The sequence below is a fragment of the Sclerotinia sclerotiorum genome, genomic scaffold (assembly GCF_000146945.2).
Source record: "Sclerotinia sclerotiorum 1980 UF-70 scaffold_18 genomic scaffold, whole genome shotgun sequence".
Taxonomy (NCBI): domain Eukaryota; kingdom Fungi; phylum Ascomycota; class Leotiomycetes; order Helotiales; family Sclerotiniaceae; genus Sclerotinia; species Sclerotinia sclerotiorum.
Window position 1 is genome coordinate 270,510 of NW_001820818.1, and position 25,581 is coordinate 296,090.

General features: G+C 41.8%; 9 protein-coding genes across 9 annotated transcripts; 6 read left to right on the forward strand and 3 right to left on the reverse strand.

Moving 5' to 3' along the window:
* Positions 1 to 5,377: 5,377 nt before the first annotated feature.
* SS1G_11430 (hypothetical protein) lies at positions 5,378 to 7,358 on the forward strand (the record flags this gene model as incomplete). The annotated part of the gene is made up of 7 exons (XM_001587388.1): positions 5,378 to 5,978; positions 6,062 to 6,153; positions 6,205 to 6,235; positions 6,311 to 6,706; positions 6,796 to 7,012; positions 7,079 to 7,143; positions 7,225 to 7,358. The coding sequence occupies 7 exons, from the start codon at positions 5,378 to 5,380 to the stop codon at positions 7,356 to 7,358; spliced, it is 1,536 nt and encodes a 511-aa protein (XP_001587438.1).
* A 3,645-nt stretch (positions 7,359 to 11,003) lies between these two features.
* On the forward strand, positions 11,004 to 12,814 carry SS1G_11431 (predicted protein; the record flags this gene model as incomplete). Its single annotated transcript, XM_001587389.1, has 2 exons — positions 11,004 to 11,046; positions 11,103 to 12,814. The coding sequence occupies 2 exons, from the start codon at positions 11,004 to 11,006 to the stop codon at positions 12,812 to 12,814; spliced, it is 1,755 nt and encodes a 584-aa protein (XP_001587439.1).
* Positions 12,815 to 13,310: 496 nt separating this feature from the next.
* Positions 13,311 to 13,632, reverse strand: SS1G_11432 (predicted protein; the record flags this gene model as incomplete). The annotated part of the gene is made up of 2 exons (XM_001587390.1): positions 13,311 to 13,459; positions 13,560 to 13,632. 2 exons carry the CDS (start codon positions 13,630 to 13,632, stop codon positions 13,311 to 13,313), a joined length of 222 nt encoding a protein of 73 aa, XP_001587440.1.
* A 256-nt stretch (positions 13,633 to 13,888) lies between these two features.
* SS1G_11433 (triosephosphate isomerase) lies at positions 13,889 to 14,831 on the forward strand (the record flags this gene model as incomplete). Its single annotated transcript, XM_001587391.1, has 3 exons — positions 13,889 to 13,926; positions 14,003 to 14,073; positions 14,197 to 14,831. 3 exons carry the CDS (start codon positions 13,889 to 13,891, stop codon positions 14,829 to 14,831), a joined length of 744 nt encoding a protein of 247 aa, XP_001587441.1.
* Positions 14,832 to 15,449: 618 nt separating this feature from the next.
* SS1G_11434 (mitochondrial 54S ribosomal protein MRPL51) lies at positions 15,450 to 15,840 on the reverse strand (the record flags this gene model as incomplete). The annotated part of the gene is made up of 2 exons (XM_001587392.1): positions 15,450 to 15,741; positions 15,794 to 15,840. The coding sequence occupies 2 exons, from the start codon at positions 15,838 to 15,840 to the stop codon at positions 15,450 to 15,452; spliced, it is 339 nt and encodes a 112-aa protein (XP_001587442.1).
* Positions 15,841 to 16,244: 404 nt separating this feature from the next.
* SS1G_11435 (hypothetical protein) lies at positions 16,245 to 17,884 on the forward strand (the record flags this gene model as incomplete). The annotated part of the gene is made up of 4 exons (XM_001587393.1): positions 16,245 to 16,506; positions 16,602 to 16,729; positions 16,787 to 16,983; positions 17,101 to 17,884. The coding sequence occupies 4 exons, from the start codon at positions 16,245 to 16,247 to the stop codon at positions 17,882 to 17,884; spliced, it is 1,371 nt and encodes a 456-aa protein (XP_001587443.1).
* Positions 17,885 to 18,537: 653 nt separating this feature from the next.
* Positions 18,538 to 19,585, reverse strand: SS1G_11436 (mRNA turnover protein MRT4; the record flags this gene model as incomplete). The annotated part of the gene is made up of 3 exons (XM_001587394.1): positions 18,538 to 18,598; positions 18,678 to 19,139; positions 19,395 to 19,585. The coding sequence occupies 3 exons, from the start codon at positions 19,583 to 19,585 to the stop codon at positions 18,538 to 18,540; spliced, it is 714 nt and encodes a 237-aa protein (XP_001587444.1).
* Positions 19,586 to 19,919: 334 nt separating this feature from the next.
* Positions 19,920 to 21,201, forward strand: SS1G_11437 (hypothetical protein; the record flags this gene model as incomplete). The annotated part of the gene is made up of 2 exons (XM_001587395.1): positions 19,920 to 20,016; positions 20,096 to 21,201. 2 exons carry the CDS (start codon positions 19,920 to 19,922, stop codon positions 21,199 to 21,201), a joined length of 1,203 nt encoding a protein of 400 aa, XP_001587445.1.
* Positions 21,202 to 23,294: 2,093 nt separating this feature from the next.
* On the forward strand, positions 23,295 to 24,615 carry SS1G_11438 (hypothetical protein; the record flags this gene model as incomplete). Its single annotated transcript, XM_001587396.1, has 3 exons — positions 23,295 to 23,403; positions 23,474 to 23,589; positions 23,674 to 24,615. The coding sequence occupies 3 exons, from the start codon at positions 23,295 to 23,297 to the stop codon at positions 24,613 to 24,615; spliced, it is 1,167 nt and encodes a 388-aa protein (XP_001587446.1).
* Positions 24,616 to 25,581: the final 966 nt, after the last annotated feature.

Here is a 25,581-nt window from a genome sequence, read left to right on the forward strand (position 1 = left end):
ATATACTCGATATGGATGAGAGAGGATTTAGTCCTCGAATAAATGATGTAGAAGATATAGCGAATTATATACTCGAAATGTAGAGTGTAAAGAAGGTTGGAAAGCTCTAGGCTTATTGCTTTATGAAACGATATATAGAATTAAAAACATGTTTTAATCGTATTTATAGCTTTCAAAAAGCTTTTTGCAAAGATTCAGAGCTTATTAAAAGATGATTTTGATTAATATCGAATATACGGGTCAAATATGGTATTCTGGACTGCGATTTCTATAATTTCGATGAGACAGGTGTTACGAGGTTTGCCGTCTAGATCACGTGGAAGTGCTCTAGGCTCTCGAAGTAGGTTTATAACTAGGCGTCAAGCAGGGACTTGAAGTAATGACAATAATGATATGCAATTCGTAACTAATAGTAGAGTATACTAAATGATTGATCTTGAGCACGAAGCTCTATACAAAAGAAATCCATCTTGATTATATAGTCCTTCGTGCCTATGGTTAACTAGGAATCGTCGTTCCTGGTTGTTCCTAGGAACGTTCGTTCCTCACCGTTCCATCACATGTTTTATGGTCATGTGACATACTAATCGTTTTGGACGTAACAACAGGTTTTATGATAGGACAAATATCATTATATATAGTAATTACTAAAGTTGATCGATGTGGAAGAAGCAAAGCTATACAATTAGGTAATCGGGAATGGGCTACAGCAATTATTTGTGTTGATGAAGAAGATTATAATATACCTCTGTTTTTGATAGTAAAAGATGAATACCATCTCTCAAATTGATATACCGAAGGTGATTTACTATATGGTTGGCTTATTAAACCTATTATCAATAGATGAATAGATAATGAGACAGGTCTTGAATAAATTAAGCACTTCAATAAATATACTGAAAGTAGGAAAATAAATAGATATCGAATGCTAGTGTTTGATAGACATGAAAGTCATAAATCGCCAGCATTTCAGGAATACTGCAAGGAACACAATATTATATTATGTTAAAAGGAATGACCTCACACAGGGAATAGTGGGAAGCTGATAGGGCAGAACTGAGGTAATATTGGTCTTGTAGATTAATCTCTCTTTTAAGTTCTACGGAAGTGCGAAGCTCTCTGTAAGAGAGCTTCTCAATCTAGTCCTAATAGGACTAGTGCCCTGTGCACGTGCTACACAGGAACCATTCACTTTAACATATTACTTAGTTTACCATCTCACTCTTTGTATTTAATTCAATCATTTGATATCGATTGTTTTGGTCCTTTAAAACGTTCATATAATCGACAAATCAAGAACTTTATCAAAGTGTATATCATTTATATTACCAAAACCAAGTTTTTTCAAACCTTCAAAATTATATATATCAAAGCAATATCTATATCAAATAGTAAAGCTGGGTTCTGCGGAACTAGACTAATCTTATTTAATCCAGAAATTGTACTTTCAAAGCTAGATATTCGAATAAAAACTCTATCAAATAGATCAATATCAATTGATTCTAATATATAACAATCTCAAACACCTTACAATTCAATTGAAGCTCTTTCTCAATCTACTTTAATGAAAAGTCATATTACTCAATATCAAAAAAGCTCATTTACTCTAATATTTGAAACAATTGCAGCTTTAGCTAAGAGTATAGAACTCCTAGCTTATACAAATATACTTTTAATTGTTGAGATTCATAATCTCTATGTTACGCCGGGTAACAAGAAGACGCTCACGTGTTACCAATATCATGTGACTGACTCAGTGAGGATCAGCAAGCTCAGTACTGAGCCATACTGATCCTATTGATCAGTTAGAACACGAAGGTCTATATAATCAAGATGGATTTCCTTTGTATAGAGCTTCGTGCTCAAGATCAATCATTTAGTATACTCTACTATTAGTTACGAATTGTATATCATTATTGTCATTACTTAAGTCCCTGCTTGACGCCTAGTTATAAACCACCTCGAGAGCCTGGAGCGACGTGTCCACGTGATCTAGACGGCAAACCTCGTAACACTCTATAAAGCAAATGAAGCATTTAGTAAACGTCGAAGAGTTAAAAAAGCTTTAATATGAAAAGGAGTACTTTCAATAGGGAATAGGTATAATATATTAGAGCAAGAGAATGTAGATGATCAGATATAATACAACGAATATATAAATGATAATTCTTCAACAAGAAGACAAGTGTTACGAGGTTTGCCGTCTAGATCACGTGGAAGTGCTCTAGGCTCTCGAGGTGGTTTATAACTAGGCGTCAAGCAGGGACTTAAGTAATGACAATAATGATATACAATTCGTAACTAATAGTAGGATATACTAAATGATTGATCTTGAGCACGAAGCTCTATACAAAGGAAATCCATCTTGATTATATAGTCCTTCATGCTTCCATGATTACTAGTGATCCTACATGATCATTAGTGATCATCTATATCGTGATCCTTAGTGATCCTTAATGATCACCAGTGATCACCTATACCATGATCCTTAGTGATCCTTAATGATCACTACTGATCATTAGTGATCATCTATATCGTGATCCTTAGTGATCCTTAATGATCACTACTGATCATTTGTGATCACGTGCCTTGGTAGTTGTGTAGCCCGTCGTAACAACAAGCTACTATACAACGATATAGCAAATGCGGTAGTACTTCATATAATACACGAATTTGTCAATTAGATCCAGCATTAATTGATCTTTAGATTATATATAATTTAATTGTATTTTATAATGTTGTTGTAATTTTATTTTAATTGAAAGATAATAATTGAGATAAAAGTGGTGTACATTGTAACGATACTGTACTAAAGGCAGCGGCTGCCTAAGGTTCGTCGGTTGGTAGTTATAGGTTAAGGCTTTATCACTGGTATTCACTTGAAAGTGAATTCGTTACTAGATCAAATAGAATGTAGGTAAACTAATTGATAACTAAGTTGAGCACGAAGCTCCTAAACTATGAAACTACTCTGACTATATAATGAACGAAGAAGGGAGCCCCCAGGAGCTTTCTGGCTCCTAGGGCTCCTTATCACGTGATTTCTGATGGTGCGTGCATACACGATCTCCAGGTGACCAAGATCACATACTAATTCGATGAAATCTGACCGTGTTTGCACAAGGCCTAAGCTTTCCTAATTAATCAGTTTGCTACCATCGTAACACCATCAATCCTAATGGTGAATCGTGACATACATGCTGATATGATACACATACTAATAAACCACGTTAGTAATAATATTAATTATTTAAAGTTGAGATTATTTTTATTTTTTATATTAATAAATCTAAGTATAGAAACCCAAGCCAAGTTTATAGAATGGGTTTTTTACTCTGTAGATAGTGTAATACCGACGGGGTTGACCCCAGGTTACCCCGGATATTTGATGTCGTTTCTACTAGGTATATATGAATATGCCAAGTGTCACGGTGTCACGGTATCTTCGTTTCCATCCTTCAACCATAATTTTCGCTTCTCTTGTGACTCTTATCTTATAGTTTTTTTTTCAAGAAAATAAAGAGTTGAAAAAATGAACATCTTGTTTCTTAATTGATATTTACTTTATACTTGTGCTTCTTTTATATATGCAAGTGTCTTTTTCGTTATATCTGCTTATCACTGTGGGTTGGTTATATAGGGTGGGCGTATTAATTAGATTTATAAGGCGAGATCATTAGGATGTTTTGTGGGGGAGTGAAGTGAAAATGTATGTTAGTGAGTACGTGTATTTACCCATGAGCGGGGGAATTAGGAGAGTTTCTCGAGTTATGGTTTTAAACTTCGTCCTCTCTTATCTAAGTGGGTTTTCTTTTTGGAGATATATTATTGATTACTGCCAAGTTTACTATTCTGGGTTGTGCCACTATAGCAGTAATGTTGTAGTATTATGTCCACTTTGTTTCTAGAGATTCTTGATCATGTCCACATCGACATTGGTAAACTTCATGTGGCTTGTAGCTTGTGTTATGCATAGGTAGGAGTCCAATATACCGATACGGATGGGATAGGCGGTGGGGAAAGCAGAGGAGGGTGGAGATTAATGGATGATGAAGAGTAAAGTCTAGGAGATGTTTTAAAATCCATCATAGATGACGTCACAAACCCAATTTCAGAATATCAAGCTTGAAGACTAGATATCAGAGTCGGCTTTCAACGAACTCCGAGAGTCTACCATTCTGAATACAAATAAGATTACGACTAACTACTCAAATTACTGTACTACACAACCAAAGTTGTCGTGGAAAAATAGTTTCTAGAATGCATTTATTTCTAGAATCATGGTTTCCCTATGCTCTTGGAATACCTCCGTACCAGGAATTAGGAGTCCGGTGGTCCCCACTCAATATCAAATGACGCACTTTCTCTGTATTCTGCCATCTGATCTCTCGTCATATGGTGCACACCACACCATACCATGTACACCATAAAGTTCCGCCGGGTGGAAAGCATCCTAAAGGCTAAAACTATGCTTTAGCTCTTTTGGAAAAGTATATCAACCGCTAGGAAGATACGCGGAATAGATTAGATAAGAACAAAAAAGACAAACCTTGTAATTGCAGTCCACAATGAAGCCTCACACAGGGACGACATATAATGGAAAGGAGAGGAAAAGCATGTATATGTCACGGTAATGAAGCCAGCAAATTTTACTTAAAGGTGCCCGTAGAAATTGAGAGATAGAGAACATTCAAAAATTATAAATCCCATATTTTTATATGTAATCATTGTCGGCTTTAACGATTAAGTATACGGAGTAGATACATCTTTACGAGGGGGGCAGCCGCGAGTTATGTTTCATCAGCTTCGCTAGAGGCTAAATTGCAGGGGTAGAATGAATAGTTTACATGACTCCCGGCTTCTCCCTCCGGACCTCCCGCGGTTCGAAGATCTAATCAACCTCTTTCGATAATGCGGCAATGCGGCATTTGATTCAGATAACTAAAGCATGTTTTACAAAGCTAACGGGTTTGATTGGTCATTGATCTTCATCCATGTGTAGCAGCAAGGTTCATTGCCGAGGTCCGATCGGTAGACATGATTTGTGTAACCATTTTCAACATGGATTCTATGGAGTTTAAACTTGATCCGATGATCTACAACATTATTGGATGTTGGAAGTGATATAATACCTCACATAAATTCTGATTAATTCTGGTTGAAATATTTCAACTTCCGAAGATTTCTCAGCACGGTTTGAGAGGAAATAGTCTTCTTTGGACTGCCAAGACGTTCTCATCTTGTGTTGCATGCATATCTTTGATCAAAGGCATTATTATTATCGACTTTGCTGCCCTGAAGATAAAGTCCTTTCGTGCGGACCAGCGTCGATTCGACGTACTTGCTTCAAAGTTCAAGTTTACATCATCATTTCACCATGGATCAATTACTGACAAAATATTCCCTCACAACCACCATCCTCATCATCCTAAGCATCTCCTACGTCATCTATAGCCTCATCCAAAAAGTCCTCTTATATCAACGACAACGCACCTTCGCCAAACAAAACAACTGTCTTCCCTGTGTCTCTCACCCGCGAAAAGATCCTTTTTATGGCCTCGATTTCTTTGCCGACACTGTTCGCGCGGCTCGCAATGGAAAATTCCTCGAGACGACTCAAAAACGATTCGAGTCACTCGGCGTTTACACATATGTCTCTAACCCCCTTGGTATCACAACTATCAATACGGCCGATCCAGAAAACATCAAGACCGTTTTAGCAACCGCATTCAAAGACTATGAATTATTTTCTAGGAGGAAAGTTAGTTTGATGCCAATTTTTGGACCGGGAATCTTTGCGGTAGATGGAGAGGAATGGGAACATTCAAGGGCGATGTTGAGGCCGAATTTTGTGAGGAGTCAGGTGGCCGATTTGCATGTTTTCGAGAAACACTTTGGGAAGTTGATCAAGAGGATACCTAGGAATGGGGCCACATTTGATTTGTCAAAGTTATTTTTCATGTTGACTATTGATTCTGGTGAGTTTTTTGGAGTGAAGATCAGTGAAGCGTTGGATGGCTTGAGATATGAGAATATGGTGTGCTAACTTTCCATGGTATAGCTACGGAATTTCTTTTTGGTGAAAGTACGGATACATTGGACGAAGAGAAATTGAATTCACCCGGCCATAAATACTCGGAAGCTTATGACTACGTGAGTATTGGGCCTGATACATCTTGAAAGCACATTTACTAACTTTCACAGATGGCTGAAAAGGTTGGCTCACAAATCCGCTGTAAGTAAAGCAAAAGGCTCATGCCGCACTCTGTTCTGCTTCACGAAAAAAAGAATCATACTAATAAACAAACAGTGGGTAAACCGGCCAACTTCCCCCGCGACAAAAAATACACAGATTCCATAAAATACGTGCACTCGTACGTCCGCACCTACGTAGACAAAGCCCTCGCGCTTCAAGTAACCAATCCATCGCAAAAACCGCAGGAATCTGATTCAGATCGCTATATCTTCCTCGAAGAACTCGCAAAATCCGGCTACAGCGCGCAGAAAATCCAAGCAGAATTGCTTAACATTCTACTTGCGGGTCGTGATACAACCGCCAGTTTACTTACTCTTCTCTTTATGGTACTTTCTCATGAAAAAGATGTGCTTGAGAAATTGAGAAAAGAGGTAATGGGATTGGAAGGAAGAATACCGACTTTTGAGGAAGTCAAGGATATGAAATACCTAAGATGGTGCATTAATGAGAGTAAGTTTTTACCTTTCGTGCTCTTTTAATCTTCACATCACCTACAAAGAACCGCAAATTACAGACATATGAAACTAACAGATCCCAAGCAATGCGACTTTACCCTATCGTCTCAACCACATCTCGCGTTGCAGCCCGCGACACAGTCCTTCCTCGCGGTGGCGGACCTGACGGAAAATCCCCGACGATGGTCACAAAAGGAAGCGTGGTACTATATAGCTCTTATGTGATGCATCGAAGAAAGGACATTTATGGAGAAGATGCCGATGTATTTCGACCTGAGAGATGGGAGAAATTGAGAGTTGGGTAAGTGATTCAACACTTAATCTCTGTTTGAAGGACAAAATAATGTACTAACTTGTGACACAAAAGCTGGGAATACATCCCCTTCAGTGGAGGTCCTCGTATTTGTATTGGACAGCAATTTGCCCTGACCGGTTAGTTTGCCTTTCTTATATTTACATGCCCTCATGAGGGCCTGTAGTAGCTGCGCAAGAAAAGACTGACACAGAGAACAGAGGCATCGTACACTACAATTCGTCTCTTGCAAACTTTCTCCAGAATTGAATCGAGAGATGCTGAGCCCTTTACCGAATGGTTGACATTGACTTTGTCAAACAAAGGGGGTTGTAAGGTCGCGATGTTTGAATAGACGAGTAGTTAGGGAGTAGAAAGGAAGGAGGTAGGAGTGGAGATGTAAATAAGAGGAGATGTAAATAAAAGTAAGGGACGAAAGAAACCTATGGAATGAGGGATAAATGCCTGTACAAATATCCTAGCATCATTGTAGAAAGTATCACGAATGATTTATTTCCTGCTTACAATTTGCATCCAACTTGTGTATGTTATTACTAATATTCCTTTGGCATGATGCTGTGATATGATACCCTATCCATAAACCCTAAGACCTACCCCGTAGAATAGGACAAGCATTTAAAAACATAAATTGAGTACTACCCAATATGAAACACTGAAACCTATCCCACCACTTAGATAAGCTAGAAAACCTAGCGATAGAAACAAAAATCTCACCCCAAAACACTAAAAATCCAATTCCCTATCCAGCCATACCATTTACGCACCTCATCTCTGAATATCGAACTGGATGACGTCACGCCATACCCATATAGCAAATATGTCGACTTATTTCGTTTCAGAAAACGAGCAATTACTTATCAAAACCTTATACCAGATATAATCTTACAAATTGTCCACTTTAGTTACTAATGACTGATCCATCATCACGCCACTACATTACTACAATAGTACATAACCAAAACCAACGAAACAATAATATCTGTAACACAACAGAGCACTTTAATAAATAAACCCAAGCCAAGAACTCGAGACACACGCGCAAAACTCGATGAAACTTACATACAATAAAATAGAACAGAATAGATATGTGGCACGCCAAATTAAAACGATCTAGACCATACATACAAAATCTTTGCATCTCGATATTTTATCCCAAAAAAAAAAAAAAAATACTGCTCGCCGAAGTAAAATCGGGATCTATTCTATTCTATTGATTGATTGATAGATATTTAAAGTCCTCAGCGAGAAAAAGTAAATATGAAATATACAGTATTCATGTGTATTAAATATATTGAGCCAGGCAGAACGCCATTCTCTTGATCCATTAACGAATCCGCACTTGCCACATCGGAAGAGCGTTAACCTTACCCGCGTTTGCATGAGATGGATGATCGGTATGTCATTGCTATTTCAGCTTGTATTTCTTCATGGATTATGGGGTTGGGTTTTGCGATTGGTGTTTAGAGGGTTGGTATATTCGATGTATGGATGGATCTTGTGTAACCGGGAATTCGAAAGACTACTTGCGGTTGGTTTTAAGAGACAATTAGATTTCATAGTGAGATTTCTGCATGTAGTAGGGACTACCTACCTGGCGGTGGATTATTGGTAGAGCATATCAGAAATGGAAATTTGTTCGCGTGGCTGAACGTAGATTTGAAATATGCGATAATGATGGAGGCGCTGATAGTTTGGACCATTTGACTGATATCATGGCTTGATACAAGACTAAGAGAAACACGAAGGACTGATTTAGGTACCACCATGTAAAGTTCAGCCTTATCAATCGTAAATCATGAATAGACATCATTCTCTGCATGATTGAAGTGTTAGTGGCACAGTCCATGCTGTACCATTTCAGTGCCCGGCTCCTTGAAGACAGATTGAAAAGAGATAACAACGAGAAGATAGCTGAAAGGTATTGAGTCCCAGCAAAGACTTCCAAAAATTCATCCCGTCCAATATCAATCAGAGACAATCTGCCCGAGGTATGCAACTCGTAAATTCAGATAGAAAATGATTTGATTTGGATACAGATATCTATCATTTTTCGAATGTGTTAGAATTTAACGTAAACCATGCGTTATCTCGTGAAAACCCCAAGGATCAGCCAGGTCTTTGGCTCACATTGTTTGGTTCTCCAGCGCGGATCAATGCATTTGTACAACATAGCATGTTGTTCCCCACAATGGATCATGATATGTGTTTCAGCGCCCGACGCAAGCGGTATGATGGTGAAATAGAAAATGCACAACTGTTGTCAGACTTACTACCAACTGATTAAAGATTGAACCCGGTGTTATAGTGGTTGAATCCATTGGCTAAAGGAGATATCTCGGCAGAGGACGTGAATGGTTCAGTATTGAGAAGATATGCGGGGTAAATTATGGCCTCGCACAGAGCTACCTCCTACTGTCAACATTAAGCGCATTTGTCGAACGATGATGTGCATTTTCCTGTTTGCAATCGATATTTAACATAGTCCTGATGGCGCCTGCAGTGTATCCAGCGATCAAAGCCTTTAGAGACTTCTGGTGCATACGTACAGCACTTCGTTGCATCTGGACGATTATTGATGAATGCCTTCATAACGCCACAATCCTTCGAAGTGGGGGCTGAGCATTATGTCTGGCCGTGTCGAATATCATGCTTAAAGCTATGAGGCGGTCAACGATATGGCGGCATATAAGCTTTCTGTATAACATACACGCCATACCTACTCATGGCTTCTAAAAAGATGATGTAGTAATTGACCGCATATGCATCTGCAACAAGAGGACGGAGGGCTATCACCGAAAGATAGCTTAATTCCAGTCCAAAGCAAGTTTGAGTTGCGTGGATTTCAACAAATCGTTCTCTTGTGTGGTATATTGCGACGATTTGTTAATTAAATCTTCACTATCAACTCTCGACTTACTTCTTTCATGCTGTAACCAATTCGAAGCTGGCTTAAGAAATCCGTCCTGTCATCTTAATTCGACCCTTCACCAAATAGCTACGCGGCTGGGGCCAGAAAAAAAGCCAAGTGACTCAATCCCTTGTGTGGCCTCTCGTGGTTTGTTCATGAAAAGAAGGCAGAAGGTCTGCAAAGTGGTTTGCATCTTGCCTTGCTAAAACATGCGAAGAAATTCATCAATCCACGGTCCCCACTTCTTGAACAGAGAAAAATCCAACCAGGCTATCCTTGATAGCTTGATATCTCTTCTGGTCAGCCGTGTCTCGATTTTTAGTTTTTTTAGTATTTCATACTTTTGCAGAAATCGCATGATGTATCAAATGGGTGCGAGGGCGTATTGTGGTGTATTTGCGGATGTAACACTCGGTGACACGCCAAATTTATCGATTGGTCCATGTTACTATGGGCATATCAATTCTTCTAAAATATGCCTATCAATTCCGCCCTGTAGCTGAGAGTGATAGTTGTTGAGCCTCAGACACCGGGCGGCACAGCCTTCTTCAATGACCTTGAAAATATGCATAAGCCAAAGCCTTATCGCATGACAAAGTCAACCCGGGCGTTGAAAACGGCACATGCCTTCTTGATAGAATAGTTCTTCACTAAACTAAAATGCGTAATTGAATTGGGGATTATTTGCACGGTCTTGCTGTTTCGTTGTTTTGTAATACAACTACTCGGTGACTGTTCGTCGGTTGTGTAACACTACCACATCTTTTTATTGTACCCCTCCATTCCTACAAATCAACCTAGAGGATAATAAAAGAGTTTAATGTAAAACTCCTAGCATCTTTTTGTTAATAAGGTTTTCGCCGAAGCTTCGCTTTACAAGCTACTTTTATGGTGTCCAGAAGGAATTGCGGCCCAAACCCGAGTTTTGGCTTCTACTTATAATCGCACCATCGCCCCTATTTTCTTCTGTAGCTCGTTTATCGAGTTCGATGTCAGTAATATTTCCACCAACGTCCCACCTTACCACTCACATCTAATATCAACACGATACAGTTACTCCCACCTTTCAAGATGAACCATCCACAGCCTAGAGACCATCCGCCTCCACCTCTCGGTAAGCTCTTTGGTAGATTTATTCCCGATTTTTGACACTACTAACATGATAGCCAGGCGCAATGGGGCGGGGTGCTCCTGGTCTAGCTCCTCCACCTCCAGGGTTTCAGGGTCCTCCTCCAGGTTTTCAAGGCCCTCCAGGGTTTCAGGGTCCTCCTCCAGGTTTCCAAGGGCCTCCTCAGGGTCACCAAGGTCCTTCAGGTCAGGGTGGTCGTGGTCCACCTCCGCCACAAATGCAAATGCCTATGCGTCCACGACATGAATCTTCTTCCCACATAGTTGACCTCAACGCCACAGAGAAACGACCACTTGACGATGCAGCGTGCAGAAAGTTGTTGACGACATATACGGTCCATTCGATCAGGAAAGTTGTACCGACTGGAAAGGAGAAATCCACCTGGGCAAAGGCTGTGGTAACCGAAGAGCCTTTATCACAAGAGGATATTGCTGCGCAAATAAAAAAATTGAGAGACTCCCTACAAACGATAGCAGATAAAAAGGCAGCATTGTTTCCTAACCAGCAGGCTCAAGTCAATAGGCTCTTGGATCGATTGAAAGGCGAGGAACCGGATCAACACTTTGATTGGTCCCTTGTCCAGCTTGACAGAAGAGAGAGATACCACAAGAAAGTGAGAGAAACTGTTGTAATCACAGTGATAGTAAAACGTGCGGTCAGGGATCAATTCAATGCCATGGCCATTTATCAACTCATCGAGAAGAACAAACAAGAAAGATTGGCGGAATTAATGAGACCTCCAATGCCGCCACCCCAGCCTCAAAATCCGCCACCGATTCCGCTACCAAATCCACCACCAAATCCAAATGACCAACCTCCAGCTGTCGTAGGAGTTCTTCGTACGCCTGGACACAATGGTAGTAACCGCGGCAGATCTAGAAGTAGAAGCAGGCAGAGGCCAGCTCGTTATGAGTCAGACTCGAACTCTGATTCCGAATCTGACAGCGACACAGACTCAACCGGAGCCTCAACAATCAGCAGTTCCCTGGCCACTAGCATTAGTTCTCGGTCAGATGAACGCTCAAGAAAGAATAGCTCGCGGAGCAGACGAGGACATAGCCATAGAGGACATAGCCATAGCAGACACCGTGCACGGGAGCACCATAAGAAATACTATACCCACAAAAGCGAGTCGCCTGAGCCTATATTTCAAGAGTTTCGACGAAGCGGCGAACCAAGGCCTCCTTCTGCTGGAGAATTTGCCCCACTTACTGCTCCTGATGCCATTGCTCAAGCATTTCAACAGGGCAGAGAGGAAGAAAGGGCAGCTGCCCAGTACTATCTATCACAGTCACAGCGACCAATCATTATCGATGATCCTTCAAGAGCTGTGGTTCCGGCTGGCCCTCGTGAACTTGAGCATAACACCGCGGCGCCCCGTTATCCACCTCGTCAACGTGTGGAGGCCACGATGGTGGAAGGGCCCCAATATGTAGAGCCTCAATATTTAAGGGCCGTACCTAGACGTCGAGAACCACTATACAGTGATCGACACCCTGATGATCTGTATGAAGATGACGTTGCGCCTAGTATCATACGGAATGTGAGGCCAGTTCCAAGAGAGGCCGCTTATAGACGCCGACTCTCTGACGTCGAGAATTATATTGCCCGAGATTCAATCCCCCGTAGAATCCCATTTACAGGCCTTCGCCCTCAGATTCCTCAAGTTCGTCATCACCATCCGTTCGCACCAAGAAGTCCACCACGACCTCGGTATGCTTCTAGTTACAGCAGTAATAGTGCGTACACATAGGTCGAGGTTTCGTTGAATCGAGTTGTATGCTTTTGGATGCCTTACTTTTCTTAAAGTTTGACACGATGTGTTATTGTTTCAGCGTTCTCAGTCTTGGAGACTGAATCCCTATGGATGGATTAGTAGCACTTACTGTGTATCAATTGGTGTCGGGAACTGGTGTTGATTTATGGTAAATGGATGGACCAATGGCGCAGGAAGTTATACCTCCAGCGTGGAAGCAATGGACGATTGACGACTTGTGGTCGTAAAGTGCCTAGTACTCCTCCTATGCAGTAGATACATGTAGCACTAAAAGCTGTGGTAATAGCAATTCTTCGTTTTTTTATAAAAATAAAACTTTCCGGTATGAAAAGTAAGAAATATGTGTGCCAATTGCAGGTTTTAAATCCATAAGGGAAGCAAACTTCTTAAGGTGGGCGACATTTCTGTGAGATGAATATTCCATGGCGTGAGATAAGTTAAGCACATTGATGCCCAAGAATGAATTGTACAATCAGAAGTCCCGAGACAATGCATCTCGGTTCATTGATACATCACAACAGCTCAATTCGTTGGCAGTTTTGGTAGGATCAATCTTGGCCTTTGTGCATATTTGAGCTTGCAATTGGACATTGACAAATACACCCTTGATGGCACTTGGACCTTTGAGATGATAATGTCAGTATTACATTTGGTTCCGGATTAATGAATTATTAGTCCTATATGTCGATGCAGAAGAGGCAGAGTGAAGTAGAAGATGTACACAAGAGTAGCTGATCCTTTTTCTTGAATGCAACGGTGATATGATGGGATTCAATGTAGTTAGTTCTATGCATTGCATTGATACGACAAAGAGGTCTCCGTACAAAATTTGGACCGAATGACGATTTTTGGCGGGGTTTGGACTCTTGTAGAGTGTCAGGTCCCGCCGAGAGCACCCCACTCCTAATACTGCCGATTCAAGAGAAGTTTGATATCATTTATACCATCTTCCTCGAGAATCATATTAAAAGATACATTCATTTTCATCCATATCAGCTTACCCCCAAAATCAATCAAATCATTTTTCGAATTACCAGAAAACTCGGAATCATGCCTCGTCAATTTTTCGTTGGAGGTAACTTCAAGATGTGAGAGCTTTTGTTTACTTTCCCCTTCCCCCGCCAAGTAAAAAAGATTTCAGCTAATTTTTACTCTTGTTGTCAGGAATGGATCTGTTGAATCCATCAAGAAGATTGTTGGATACTTGAACGATGCAAAGTTGGACCCAAATACCGGTATGTATTGACTCCTCGTTGACGTCCTCTGTTGAGGATGTATGAAGGATTCCCTGACTTACATATTCCTCTCCAAGCTCATAGGCTCCAGATCAGAGTTATGCTAACATTTCTTCCAAATAGAGGTTGTCATTGCTCCACCCGCTCTTTACCTTCTCCTTACCCGCGAGCACTTGAGACCCGGACTTGAGGTCGCAGCTCAAAACGTTTTTGATAAGCCAAATGGAGCTTTCACTGGTGAAATCTCCGTTGAGCAACTCAAGGATAGCAACATTACCTGGACGCTTCTCGGACACTCTGAGCGTCGTGTCGTCCTCCAAGAAGATGATTCATTTGTAGCGTCTAAGACCAAGGCTGCCCTCGATGGAGGAATCAATGTTATTTTCTGCTGCGGAGAGTCACTCGAGCAGAGAGAGTCTGGCAAGACAATTGAGGTTGTTACTGCACAATTGAAGGCCGTTAAGGATAAGGTTCAAGACTGGTCAAAGATCGTCATTGCATATGAGCCAATCTGGGCTATCGGTACCGGAAAGGTCGCTTCCACGGAACAAGCACAAGAGGTACACGCCGCTATTCGCTCCTGGTTGAAGAAGGAGGTTAGCGAGAAGGCCGCAGAAGAGACAAGAATCATCTATGGTGGCAGTGTCAGTGAGAAGAACTGCAAGGATTTGAGCAAGCAAGAAGATATTGATGGTTTCTTGGTTGGAGGTGCTTCATTGAAGCCAGCTTTCGTTGATATCATCAACAGCCACCTGTAAGTGGTTTTAGGATTTGATGAATTACGACTTTTAGTTGGGCATTGGACCCTAGTAGACAGCAAAAAAAGTTTTCGGGACTATCTATATTGAAGCCAAGTTGGAATGCCGTGCTTGTTGTGCGTAAAAATTCTAATGTGTCGATAGATCTTTGAATAGTCATGACCATTGTAATAGCAAAATTTGAAGCATGGTACGGACAAATATTCTGGGTTGCAATAGACAAATCTTGTGAAGGAATCAAGCTCCACTATACCAAGCTGACATGTAATCTCTATGCTTCCTCGGACAGCTTTGAATCTTTGATCCTATCAAGCACTGATGGTCCTGTTCATTTTTTATGTTCATTTTCATGATATAGGTCCGGAGTATTTCCACGGCCCCTGTTTCCCTGACACGACGTGACTTCCTTAATGAGGCAATGGACCGGAGATATGGCTTATGAGACTGCAAATAGGTAGACCAGATGCTAACATCGACAAAAACGGGGGAAAAGTGTGAAGAACATGGATTCCATACATCCAAACTGTTCGACATAGGACCATCGGAACCCACGATTTCCTATCCTTAACGCCAGTAATGCTGTTATGTATAATACAACAACCCTTTCTCATTCCTCCCTCAAACCTTAATTCCACCACTATGGTAAGGACTCCATATACCTCTAACACTCTCATTGATACTTCGCACAGGTTTCTTGACCCTCTTCAACTTCTCTCCACTCGCATCCCTTAGCAGCTCTGCCTTTTTTAATATCTGCCCCGGTTCTAAATTTCTGACGCAAATAGCTTTCTCACGACCATTGATATAATGTCCAATGATAACTGGGTGTTTGGAGGGCCGAGGAGAAATGGTCATTTCGATTTGAGGATTGGCTTTGGCGAAGCCGGCGAGGGTGTTTTTAACGAAGGAACTATGTCATCATAAGTATTGGAGCAGATTTGAAGTTTGAGGATACAACTCACTTCATGCCCTTGGAACTGCCAGCCCAATCGCAGTAATGAAAATCCATTCGTGTGCATTGAAGGATGAAGGCGCCGACACCATTCTAAATTCATTGTTAGCTAACATAACTGCGTGCATAAACTGATGATATACATACCTGGCTAACGGTAGTTTTCCTTAATCCTGTAATCCTCATATTGACTGTTGTGCTGACGTCAAAATGTAAATTCCAGAATTCAGATACATTCTACATATCGAGGTTCGAAATTGATAATTTTAGAATCACGTGAGTAAGATATTTTAAGCTTCGGAGCTCAAATCTCAGGTCTCCATCAGGCCTGATCACATTTGCGACGCGACACAGTTTCTCCAAACTGTATCATCATTTAATTTAACACAATTATTTGGTAGTTATCCCGAAAGCTGCAGATTCATCAATCTGAAAAATTTGGGAATCGCTCATAAGTCACAATGACCGATAAACTTCCACCAAATCTCCTCGCGCTTTTCGCGCCTCGACCCCCTTTGCGATGGGTTCCGCCTTCAGACCATGCTCCGGAAAATCGCAAAACTCCTGCTGTGAGCGGTCTTGCTGCGTATCTCCCGGCTCTTAAGGAATATAAGGAGACCGATCAATATACACCCACAGAGAGCTGGCTTCAGAGAAAGGACCGTGTCACACAGGAGAAGAAGGCCGCACACGAAAAGATCATTCAGGAAGCCCCAAAAACATGTGAGGGCCTTCATTCATGTTCTACATCAACATTTTATCTCCAAATCTTCTAGTTTTGAAATTGTTGAACTATTGCTAATGTTTTGGTTATACAGTCAAACCATCAGAGGACCCTAACATTCGTGGTGATGCCTTCAAAACACTTATTGTTAGTCGACTAGATTATGAAGCTACTGAGAAGGACTTGGAGCGCGAGTTCGGTCGATTCGGACCTATTGAAAGAGTGCGCTTCCTAAAAATATACTGCTTAATGCAATATGCTAATATCGGGATCTTGCAGATTCGCATAGTTGTCGATACCCACCAACATGAAAAGCCTGGAAAGAAGGTCAAAAAGCATCGCGGTTACGCATTTGTTGTTTTCGAGCGAGAGAAGGACATGAGAGGTAAAGCCGAGCACACCCTATACCCCCCATACACCAATGGCATTGTTGCGCAATTGGCACACAGATTTGGTGTTTCCACTTTCTTGTCTTTGTTTTTCTTTACTCCTTTATGCCCAGATTAAGGTATATGAATATGGGTAAATGACTAACAATCGCGCCTTGCTCGCGCTTCGTGAATAGCTGGTTTAGAAAACTGTGACGGTATCAGAATCAAGGATCGTCGAATCAAGGTAGACGTCGAGAGAGGTCGAACTGTGAAAGGCTGGCTACCACGCCGTCTCGGAGGAGGACTTGGAGGTCGTGGATACACGAAGACTGCCAGTTCACGACCCATGGGTCCTGGTGGGTTCAATGGCCCTCCTGGAGGCCCCGGTGGCTTCCGAGGCGGCTTCCGAGGCGGTTTCGAGGGTGGTAGAGGTCGTGGCGGCTTCAGAGGAGGTTTCGATCGAGGTGGATTTGGCGGTGGTGGTGGTGGTGGTGGACGAGGAGGAATTGGCTACCAAGGCCGCGGAAGCTTTGGTGACAGAGGTGACCGTGGTGGGTATGGAGGCTCTAATGGCTATGCTCCCCCAAATGCACCAGCTGGCCCAGGAGGTGGTGGTCGGGGAGGTTTTGGTGGTGGCGGCGGTTATGGTGGAAGAGGAGGTGGAGGCTTCGGTGCAGGATCTCCAGATCGTAATGGCCCCGGGGGACCAAGTGGTGGGTATGAATCTCGTGGAGGCCGCTCATATGATGACAGATCTGGAGGATATCGTGGCAACAGCAACCGTGGTTATGGTGATCGAGATGGAGGTCCTCCTCGCGGAGGCAGTGGCAGCAATATGGAGCCGGTAAGACCCCGAGACGGTAGTGGATACCGTGATAGAGATGGACCCAGAGACGGACCCAGAGATGGAGGATACGGCGGTCGACCACGCGAAGACGATTCACGAAAGAGACCTTATGACAGTAATGGCTATGAGGAGGATCCTCGCAAATTACGAAGGTATTAGGTACAACAGGACTGGCCCGTGGGTTCAACAGTCTTGTGGTGGGTTTTTCCGAATCTCCCATCTTTTCTCCCTTTCTCACCAGGGGTAAGCGGTTCTTCGATATAAAAGTTTTCACTCAAGGTAGTGTTGTCGCCTAATCTACTTGCATACTTGTCGACAGCATCTTCATAGCACGGTCAAAAGTAGTTTCCGCTTACGATCAACCTTCTCTCACCATGATAACTTGATCTCACAAATGCTTTTCCCGCATTCTCGACATGCAGAAATTCGACCTTTATCTCAATGGTTTGGTATGAGATGGCTGGTTTCTCTTACGCATTGGAGGCTTACTTTGATCATGGGAGGTACGATCAGAGGTAAGGAATAGGTACCACCTGACCATCCTCATCTAGTGCTTTAGCAAATTTGTCACCTAGCTAGATATATGGCTCTTTATATGTACGATCAAAGAGGAAAAAGATGAAGCTCCTGTGGTAAGATGGATAGCTCAGGCATAGCACTCAGGAAATTGCTGTTTTAATTTTTGAAGTACACATATTCCATAACAAAAACATGGCGCCGGTAAACGCCTCATAGTCTAGTCTTCTTTGACTGTATGATAGTTTAGAACAGAAACGACGATCCCAATATGATTTTTGCTCTCTTCCCTGCTTTTACTCGCTCATTTCCGTAGCCTCTATCTCTGTTACCTCTTGGTTGGCTGCGCTCCAGTACCTATTTCGGAGTTAGATTTTTAGATTACAAGAAATCCGGCAGCGCAAAGGCTTGAAGGAGAAAAGGAAGGGAAACTTACGCAAGTAATTGAACAGTGAACTCTGCAGTAGCAACTCCAAATAATTTCAACAATCTAGTCTGTCTACTATCCAAAACATCCCCTTCATTACAAACACAATAAGGATTCTCCAACGTAATCTTTCCCTTGGTCAACGTCGTCGGTACGTTCAACCTTCTCAATTCCGGTTCCAAACTATGTGCCATTGGGATATCATTCTCAGCGTCAATTTCTCCTCCCATACTGTATACGATCCCGGCGGGGATGGTGAAGTTTCTGCTAGCTTCGGTTCCAGCTCTAGCAAAATCTGTCTTAGATAGTTCTTGGAAGTAGGTGATGATGGAGGAGGGTTCGCGGTTGGTGAAGAGGAGTCCAACATTGCCGACTAGGTGAGGGGAGAGTAAAGATGTGTTGAGTTGATATTCGGAAGCGGGGTCGCTGCCGAGCGCTTTGGACATTACTTTTGTCTTTCCGAAGAAGAGTCTGTGATGGAGAGTAGGTTAGCATTTATTCCCACAATTGAGCATTCCAAAATGGTTGTCAATATCTCAGATCATTCAGCGTCTCCGATTCTTTCTTGCACTCCTTTTCATTGCCACTCCGCTTGCCAATATTTAACTCTTCACCATCTAATCTTTCCTGAAAAGCTGCGCAAATATCAAACTTCAATGATGAAATTCACCAATCCTAATTTCCACATCGCAAATGTCAAACGCTCAAATAGAAAGTACAGCATACCGGCAATCAGTCAACTCATTCCTCACATCCTTCAAATAAGTATTCCTCATATTCTCCACACTAAACACAAAACAATGCTGATAAGTATCGAGCGATTCGCGCACATTTGCAAAGAGTTTGAGCGACAGCTCCTTGCCCTTTTTGTCGACTTTGGTAAGGTGAACGACGCGCGCGCGCTTGGATTTAGGCATTGTGCTTATTGGGAATTGTGGTGGTGGTTGTGGTTAATTGAGGAAAGAAGTGGGCGAGAGATGGTAGATGGATGGAGAAATGCGGTTTTTGATATTCGAGGTAATTTTTTATTTTTCACGAGCTTGCGATAGGTAGTGATAAGATTTGGAGCTAGGCTTATCAGGGGATAGTGGGGTGGGAATTTTGTAAGGGTCGGCGTGAGGTAAATGTTGTTCCGGTTTTTGTGCTGTGGATGGGATGGAATTGGTGTGAAATGTTTACTTTGTTTGTGAATTGGGTTTTGGCAAATGCAGGAGATTGATGTGTTGATTCTCGAGTCTATATTGTTTGGAGATGTTGGAGTTTATGGATTATGTGCAGTTTGCATTCTACAATGCGACGAAATGGAACTATGAGAATTCATACTCGCAGTTGACGGCTACTGCAAAAGGTACCTCTCCTTTTATCTACCCTCAAGTCTTCCTGCGCAGCTTTTAGAAGGCCACTTCACTGATGATTCTGGAATACAGGATTACTTGACTTCGAAACTCCAGGCGGTCTACGATTCAATCTCTCCTCCCTTAGTTCTCCCAATTTTGCGACTTCGTATGCGCTAGGTAGCGTGGGTCTTGTGGATGGGTCTCTCTCCTACCTCTATTCTTCATTACCCCTTCGCACCACCGCGCAAAGTGCAAAGATTGACTTGCATGAGATAATACGCGGGTATCGACAAATCCAAGAACTTAGAAGAGTCGACGAACCATGGATGTTGGAACAATGGCACGGAGGTAGACGAATTGACAAACGGGATACGTTACTATATGGACGACTTTATTTACCGCAGAGCACGCTTGAAGCGTTGTATCTGAGAAGAATTACTCCGACACAACAGGTGAGGATTACGGCTGTCAGTGATAGCAGATTGAGGAATGGAGGGACGATATTGGCGCTGCATCAGTATGACACCGGGAAATATAGTACGGAGACGTTGTATTCGACCGATGGAGGGTTATTGGGATTGAGGGGGTTATACAATTTTGGGCCGGATCCCAGGAAGGAGGTTACGGAGCCGCCGAAACAGATGCCGAGGATCGATGATAAGTTTTATGGACGATTTAGTGCTGGGGCGGAGCTATATTATGGAACGTTGAATAAATCGGGAGGTGTCAGTGTTGGGGGAAGATTTGCGACATTACCGGCGCATAGAGGAATTCCATTGACAGCGACGTTGACGCTCAATCCGTTGATGGGAAACATTAGTTCGACGTATGCTGTGAGAGCAGGCAAAAACTTGTCTCTATGTTCAAGGCTAGATTTTAATGTCTATAGTTATGAGAGCGACCTAGTCCTTGGATGCGAATTATGGAAGATGAGAGCACCGGTTGAGGAACGCAGAGAAAGGAGTATGGAAGCAAAGCTTGCATGGAGACTTGACGAGGTAGACCTAGAGAAAGAAAAGAAACCTGAGGAGGTCGCAGGGGTATTGAAAGCGAGGGTTGATCAAAATTTGAAGGTGGGATTGGTGTGGGAGGGGAGAGTCAAGGAGTTGCTGTTCACATTAGGAACTTCGATTGACATGAAGAGAAGAGATCAACCGTTCAGAGCCCTGGGACTGGAATTGCAATACTCTTCGTGAACGATGAGGCTTTTCAAAATGGCGACAGCCACGTTCTACAGGACTGCACTTTGTTGGCCGAGATCGTATGATCAGGTATCACTTGAGAGCTTGAAAGACCTTTCGACGAGGCTAAAGTAGCTGAGTACAGTAATATGTCGGTCTGGGCGCTAAGGGCATATCAATGCAGCACATTGATAGTGGGAGCTATATTTGAGGGCTATATTGGTGATATCGGATTCATAGTATCGCCAAGTGTGCATTCATTTCTTGGCATAAATCGAGTTTCGAATGAGAAGCTCTCTCAGACTCACCTTGACGGATAGCATGGGCTAAAAAAGCTACACCGCAATCAGAAATTGTGAGAGCAACCTGGTAGTAGTACGACAGGTCACACACGGGACGATAGGTCAACTAAGATGATCTAAGGATCCCGCGCTACAGAATCAGCAGATTGTCTAGGTAGTCAGTAAAAAGGCAAAGCATGTACTCCGTAGGATAAGATCTTTGGACCCGATCATGGAATCGGATTGAGGAGGTAGGCATCCGCGACGAGATAAAACGCCAAAAGAATCACGACTCGAATGGAGATTCGGACAAATATTCCGAAGATGCTGATCCCGTGATATTTAAATATTTCCCTTTGTTGTCTCCCCGAAGTCGGACACCCCTTCCGATTGGCTGCAAAATACCAAAATAAAATATCATAGAGTTGAAGCTAATGATGATCGACATAATGCAATGCACAATGGATTGCTTCGTGCACAAGCCAAAGAAATATTATGTGCGCAGCCGCTGCTGCACCGGTCAAATGATCTCATAGTAAACACCTGCAGTCCCTCCAGTAGTACGTCCCGCAGCGGGAGGTAATGTTATACAAGTCGATACCATACTACCTATCTATTTTCACCCTATATTATTTGATACCTACTAAGTACTTAGTGTATAAGAAGAATTTATTAGTCTCGATAATCAGCCACACAGATTCTCGGTATTGATATTAATAAACGTGACGTAGTAATCTGTAAAGCACTTGGAAAGTCTAGAAAAGGATTTCGAGGAGTTTAAGGCTTTTTTCGGCTGATGAGGTATCTACAAGAATTACATTGTATATCTAATCAAAAAAAGCAGATTCGATGACTTCCGGTTGATCACAAGGCTTGTTTGGGACAATAATAAATATGAATCTTATTTGGCCGTTGTATTGATCGTATGAGCCAATGAGGTGCTTAGTATCCTTCATTCGGCTTAGCTAATCTACCCATCAAGGTTCTCAGTTTAATCTTTCACCGGTCTGTTTTTCCCCCTCCACTTTCTTTTTAGATTTTACTAGTAGGTTACCAAGTCCGGTAGTCTTGATGCAAGCTATAATAGAATGGATGCAATTGATATCTTTAGATCCCTTCATCAGTGATCATACCATACAAACATACAAACATACAACATACGACATCTCAGGTATCAGATATCAGATATCTCCGTCCCTCATCCTTCTTGGCGATACTAGCTACAAACTTCCTTTTCCCATCTTTCCTTCTATTTTCATATATACTTTGGTGAAATTTATAAGCAGAGACATAACTGTATATAAGATTTTTACTTTATATGTATTGATTTTCTTCCTCCTTGAAGATCCAGTCGTGATATAACAACATAAATTGGTTGATTGTTCGAGCTTTTCACAAACATTTCATTCACCTACATAACTAAATAGGTACTTACTCCGTATTTACTTTCCATTACCAATCATATCTCTTAAACACTCGACCGTTTCCCCCAGCTAAAATAACTTGCTTCCTGCTAATAAACTTTCTTCTGACTAGCTACGCAAATCCTAGGATGATGATACAACCTTTGAATTTTTCAAACTAAGCTTGGGCTAAATTGATATCCTTAATCGTTTCCTCCGGTCAATATATACTTGACGACGTTCGATATTGCTGAAGCTTTTTCCAACGGTTTCACAAGGCTTTTAAAGGCAAAAAGTTGCAGGGCTCATAGCAATTGCCCCAGATATTCAACAAGAATATCTGCAAGACGGCAGACACAAGTCAGACATCAGTTGGGGTAGTTAGGATACCCACGGGTTGCAAACAGAGCGGCAGTCAGTAAATATGTCGGAATATACAGTCGAGGTTGTATGTGGCAGTGGAAATGATTATGATGGCCGAATGGGAGTGCGGATATCTTCGATATTCGTTATTGGATTTGGGTCTATGATGGGTATGTTTCTCATGATTGGCACACATGGGCTATCATCTTCAAGGATACCTTCGGCTAACACAAATTATAGGTGCTCTTTTACCAATAGCTGCAGCAAGAACAAAAAGAATGAGTGTTCCGCCTCTGGCATTCTTTATCACTAAATATTTCGGATCGGGTGTGATTATAGCTACCGCTTTTATACATGTAAGTCTTGTGATTCCAGCTGTCATTCCCGAACCAATGTGAAATGGTTACATATCCTTGAGATTTTTGCTAATCACGTTACAGTTGTTGGCACCCGCTACGGAAAACCTGTCCTCACCCTGTTTAACGGGTCCAATTACAGATTACAGTTGGGCAGAAGGAATTGCCCTTATGACAATTTTCAGCATGTTCTTCATTGAGCTCATGGCTTCACGATACGATGTATTCGGACAGGATAGTCATGATTTGGAAGCCGCCGATCCTGCAAGGGATCTTATCAAACAAAATACCCGGAATGAGAAGCATAGCACATTAAGAACGCCTTTACCGTCAGAAGCTGCGAATAGCCCTCAAGCATCCAGTGCAGTATTAGAAAATGATCATGCAAGCTCGATTACTCAAAGGCAGTCAACTGGAGAAGGACCATCTGAAGTCAGATCCAGCATTCCAGGAAGACCTGATGATTTATCATACCCTCCTGGAGGTGAGGATCATCTTGGGCATCAACGAGAACACCATGAAGATGACGATCATTTCGCTGCTCAAATGACCGCAATCTTCATTCTGGAATTTGGTGTCATATTTCATTCCATATTTATAGGTCTCACACTTGCCGTCACAGGTGATGATTTCAATATTCTTTACATTGTCCTCGTCTTTCATCAAACATTTGAAGGTCTTGGTCTTGGGGCTAGACTTGCTACTGCTCATTGGCCGAAAACGAAGAGCTGGATGCCTTGGGCTTTGGGAACAGCTTATGGTCTTACAACACCCATTGCGATTGCCATTGGCTTAGGTGTTCGTACAACATTTGCTCCAGGTAGTCAAAAGACTATGATTATTAATGGTGTGTTTGATTCTATCAGTGCAGGAATCCTCATATATACAGGATTGGTGGAGTTAATGGCACATGAATTTATGTTCAATCAGGAGATGCGTAAAAGTTCAATGAAGATGATGCTTTTTGCTTTTGGATGTATGGTTGCTGGAGCGGGTCTAATGGCGTTACTAGGAAAGTGGGCTTGAAAGAGTATATATCTTTATGACTTTTTATAAAGGGTATCGCATAAAAATTGCGCGGGACTGGGTATATTCGGGATATCAAGGTCTATCCAAGGTGATTGGAGCTTGATCTGGGAGTATAAGGAAGGTTTGGCGTTCAAAAATAATCACTTGAACTTGAATGATTAACTATTATGTATAGCATTGATGATGGGAATGGATGGAATGGGCATGCCTGGGTTTTGATATAAGGATGGAACACTGGAATTGACGATGAGGGGATGGAACAATGGAAGTCAACATACCTACCTATAATTAACTTTTAAAGGTAGATGAATGGGATGCAGGAGTAGAGAGAGCGTGTATTTGTAGATAGAAGGATAAGGGTCAATTTTCAAATTTCAAAATGAGGTGCTAGACTATTCTTTTTGTGATGTGAAGCGATTATTTCACGTTTTGTGGTTCTGTGGTTCTGTGGTTCGGGAGAATCTGTTTTGATTTTTGATTTTTGATTTTTGATTTTTGATTTTTGATTTTTGATTTTTGATTTTTGATTTTTGATTTTTGATTTTTGATTTTTGATTTTTGATTTTTGATTTTTGATTTTTGATTTTTGATTTTTGATTTTTGATTTTTGATTTTTGATTTTTGATTTTTGATTTTTGATTTTTGATTTTTGATTTTTGATTTTTGAAATCTGAGATCTGAGATCTGAAGTTAGTTTGGTTAACTTCGGTCTTGTGGGTGGGAGAGGGGAGGAGGAGAGGAGAGGAGAGGGAAAAGAGAAGGTGATAAGAAAAGAGATAGGAGATGGAAGATAGTGGGTATAGTGTATTTGGAACCGGAATTGGATTTCAAACTCGAATTGAATGTCAAATCAAAATTGGGAAGAGAACAACAGAGTGAGATGTGTTTGGTTTTTGGGATGTTGGTGGTGGGTATAGGGTTTTTTGGAGCGAAGGGAGGTGGTTGGGTGGTTGTGGGGAAGAA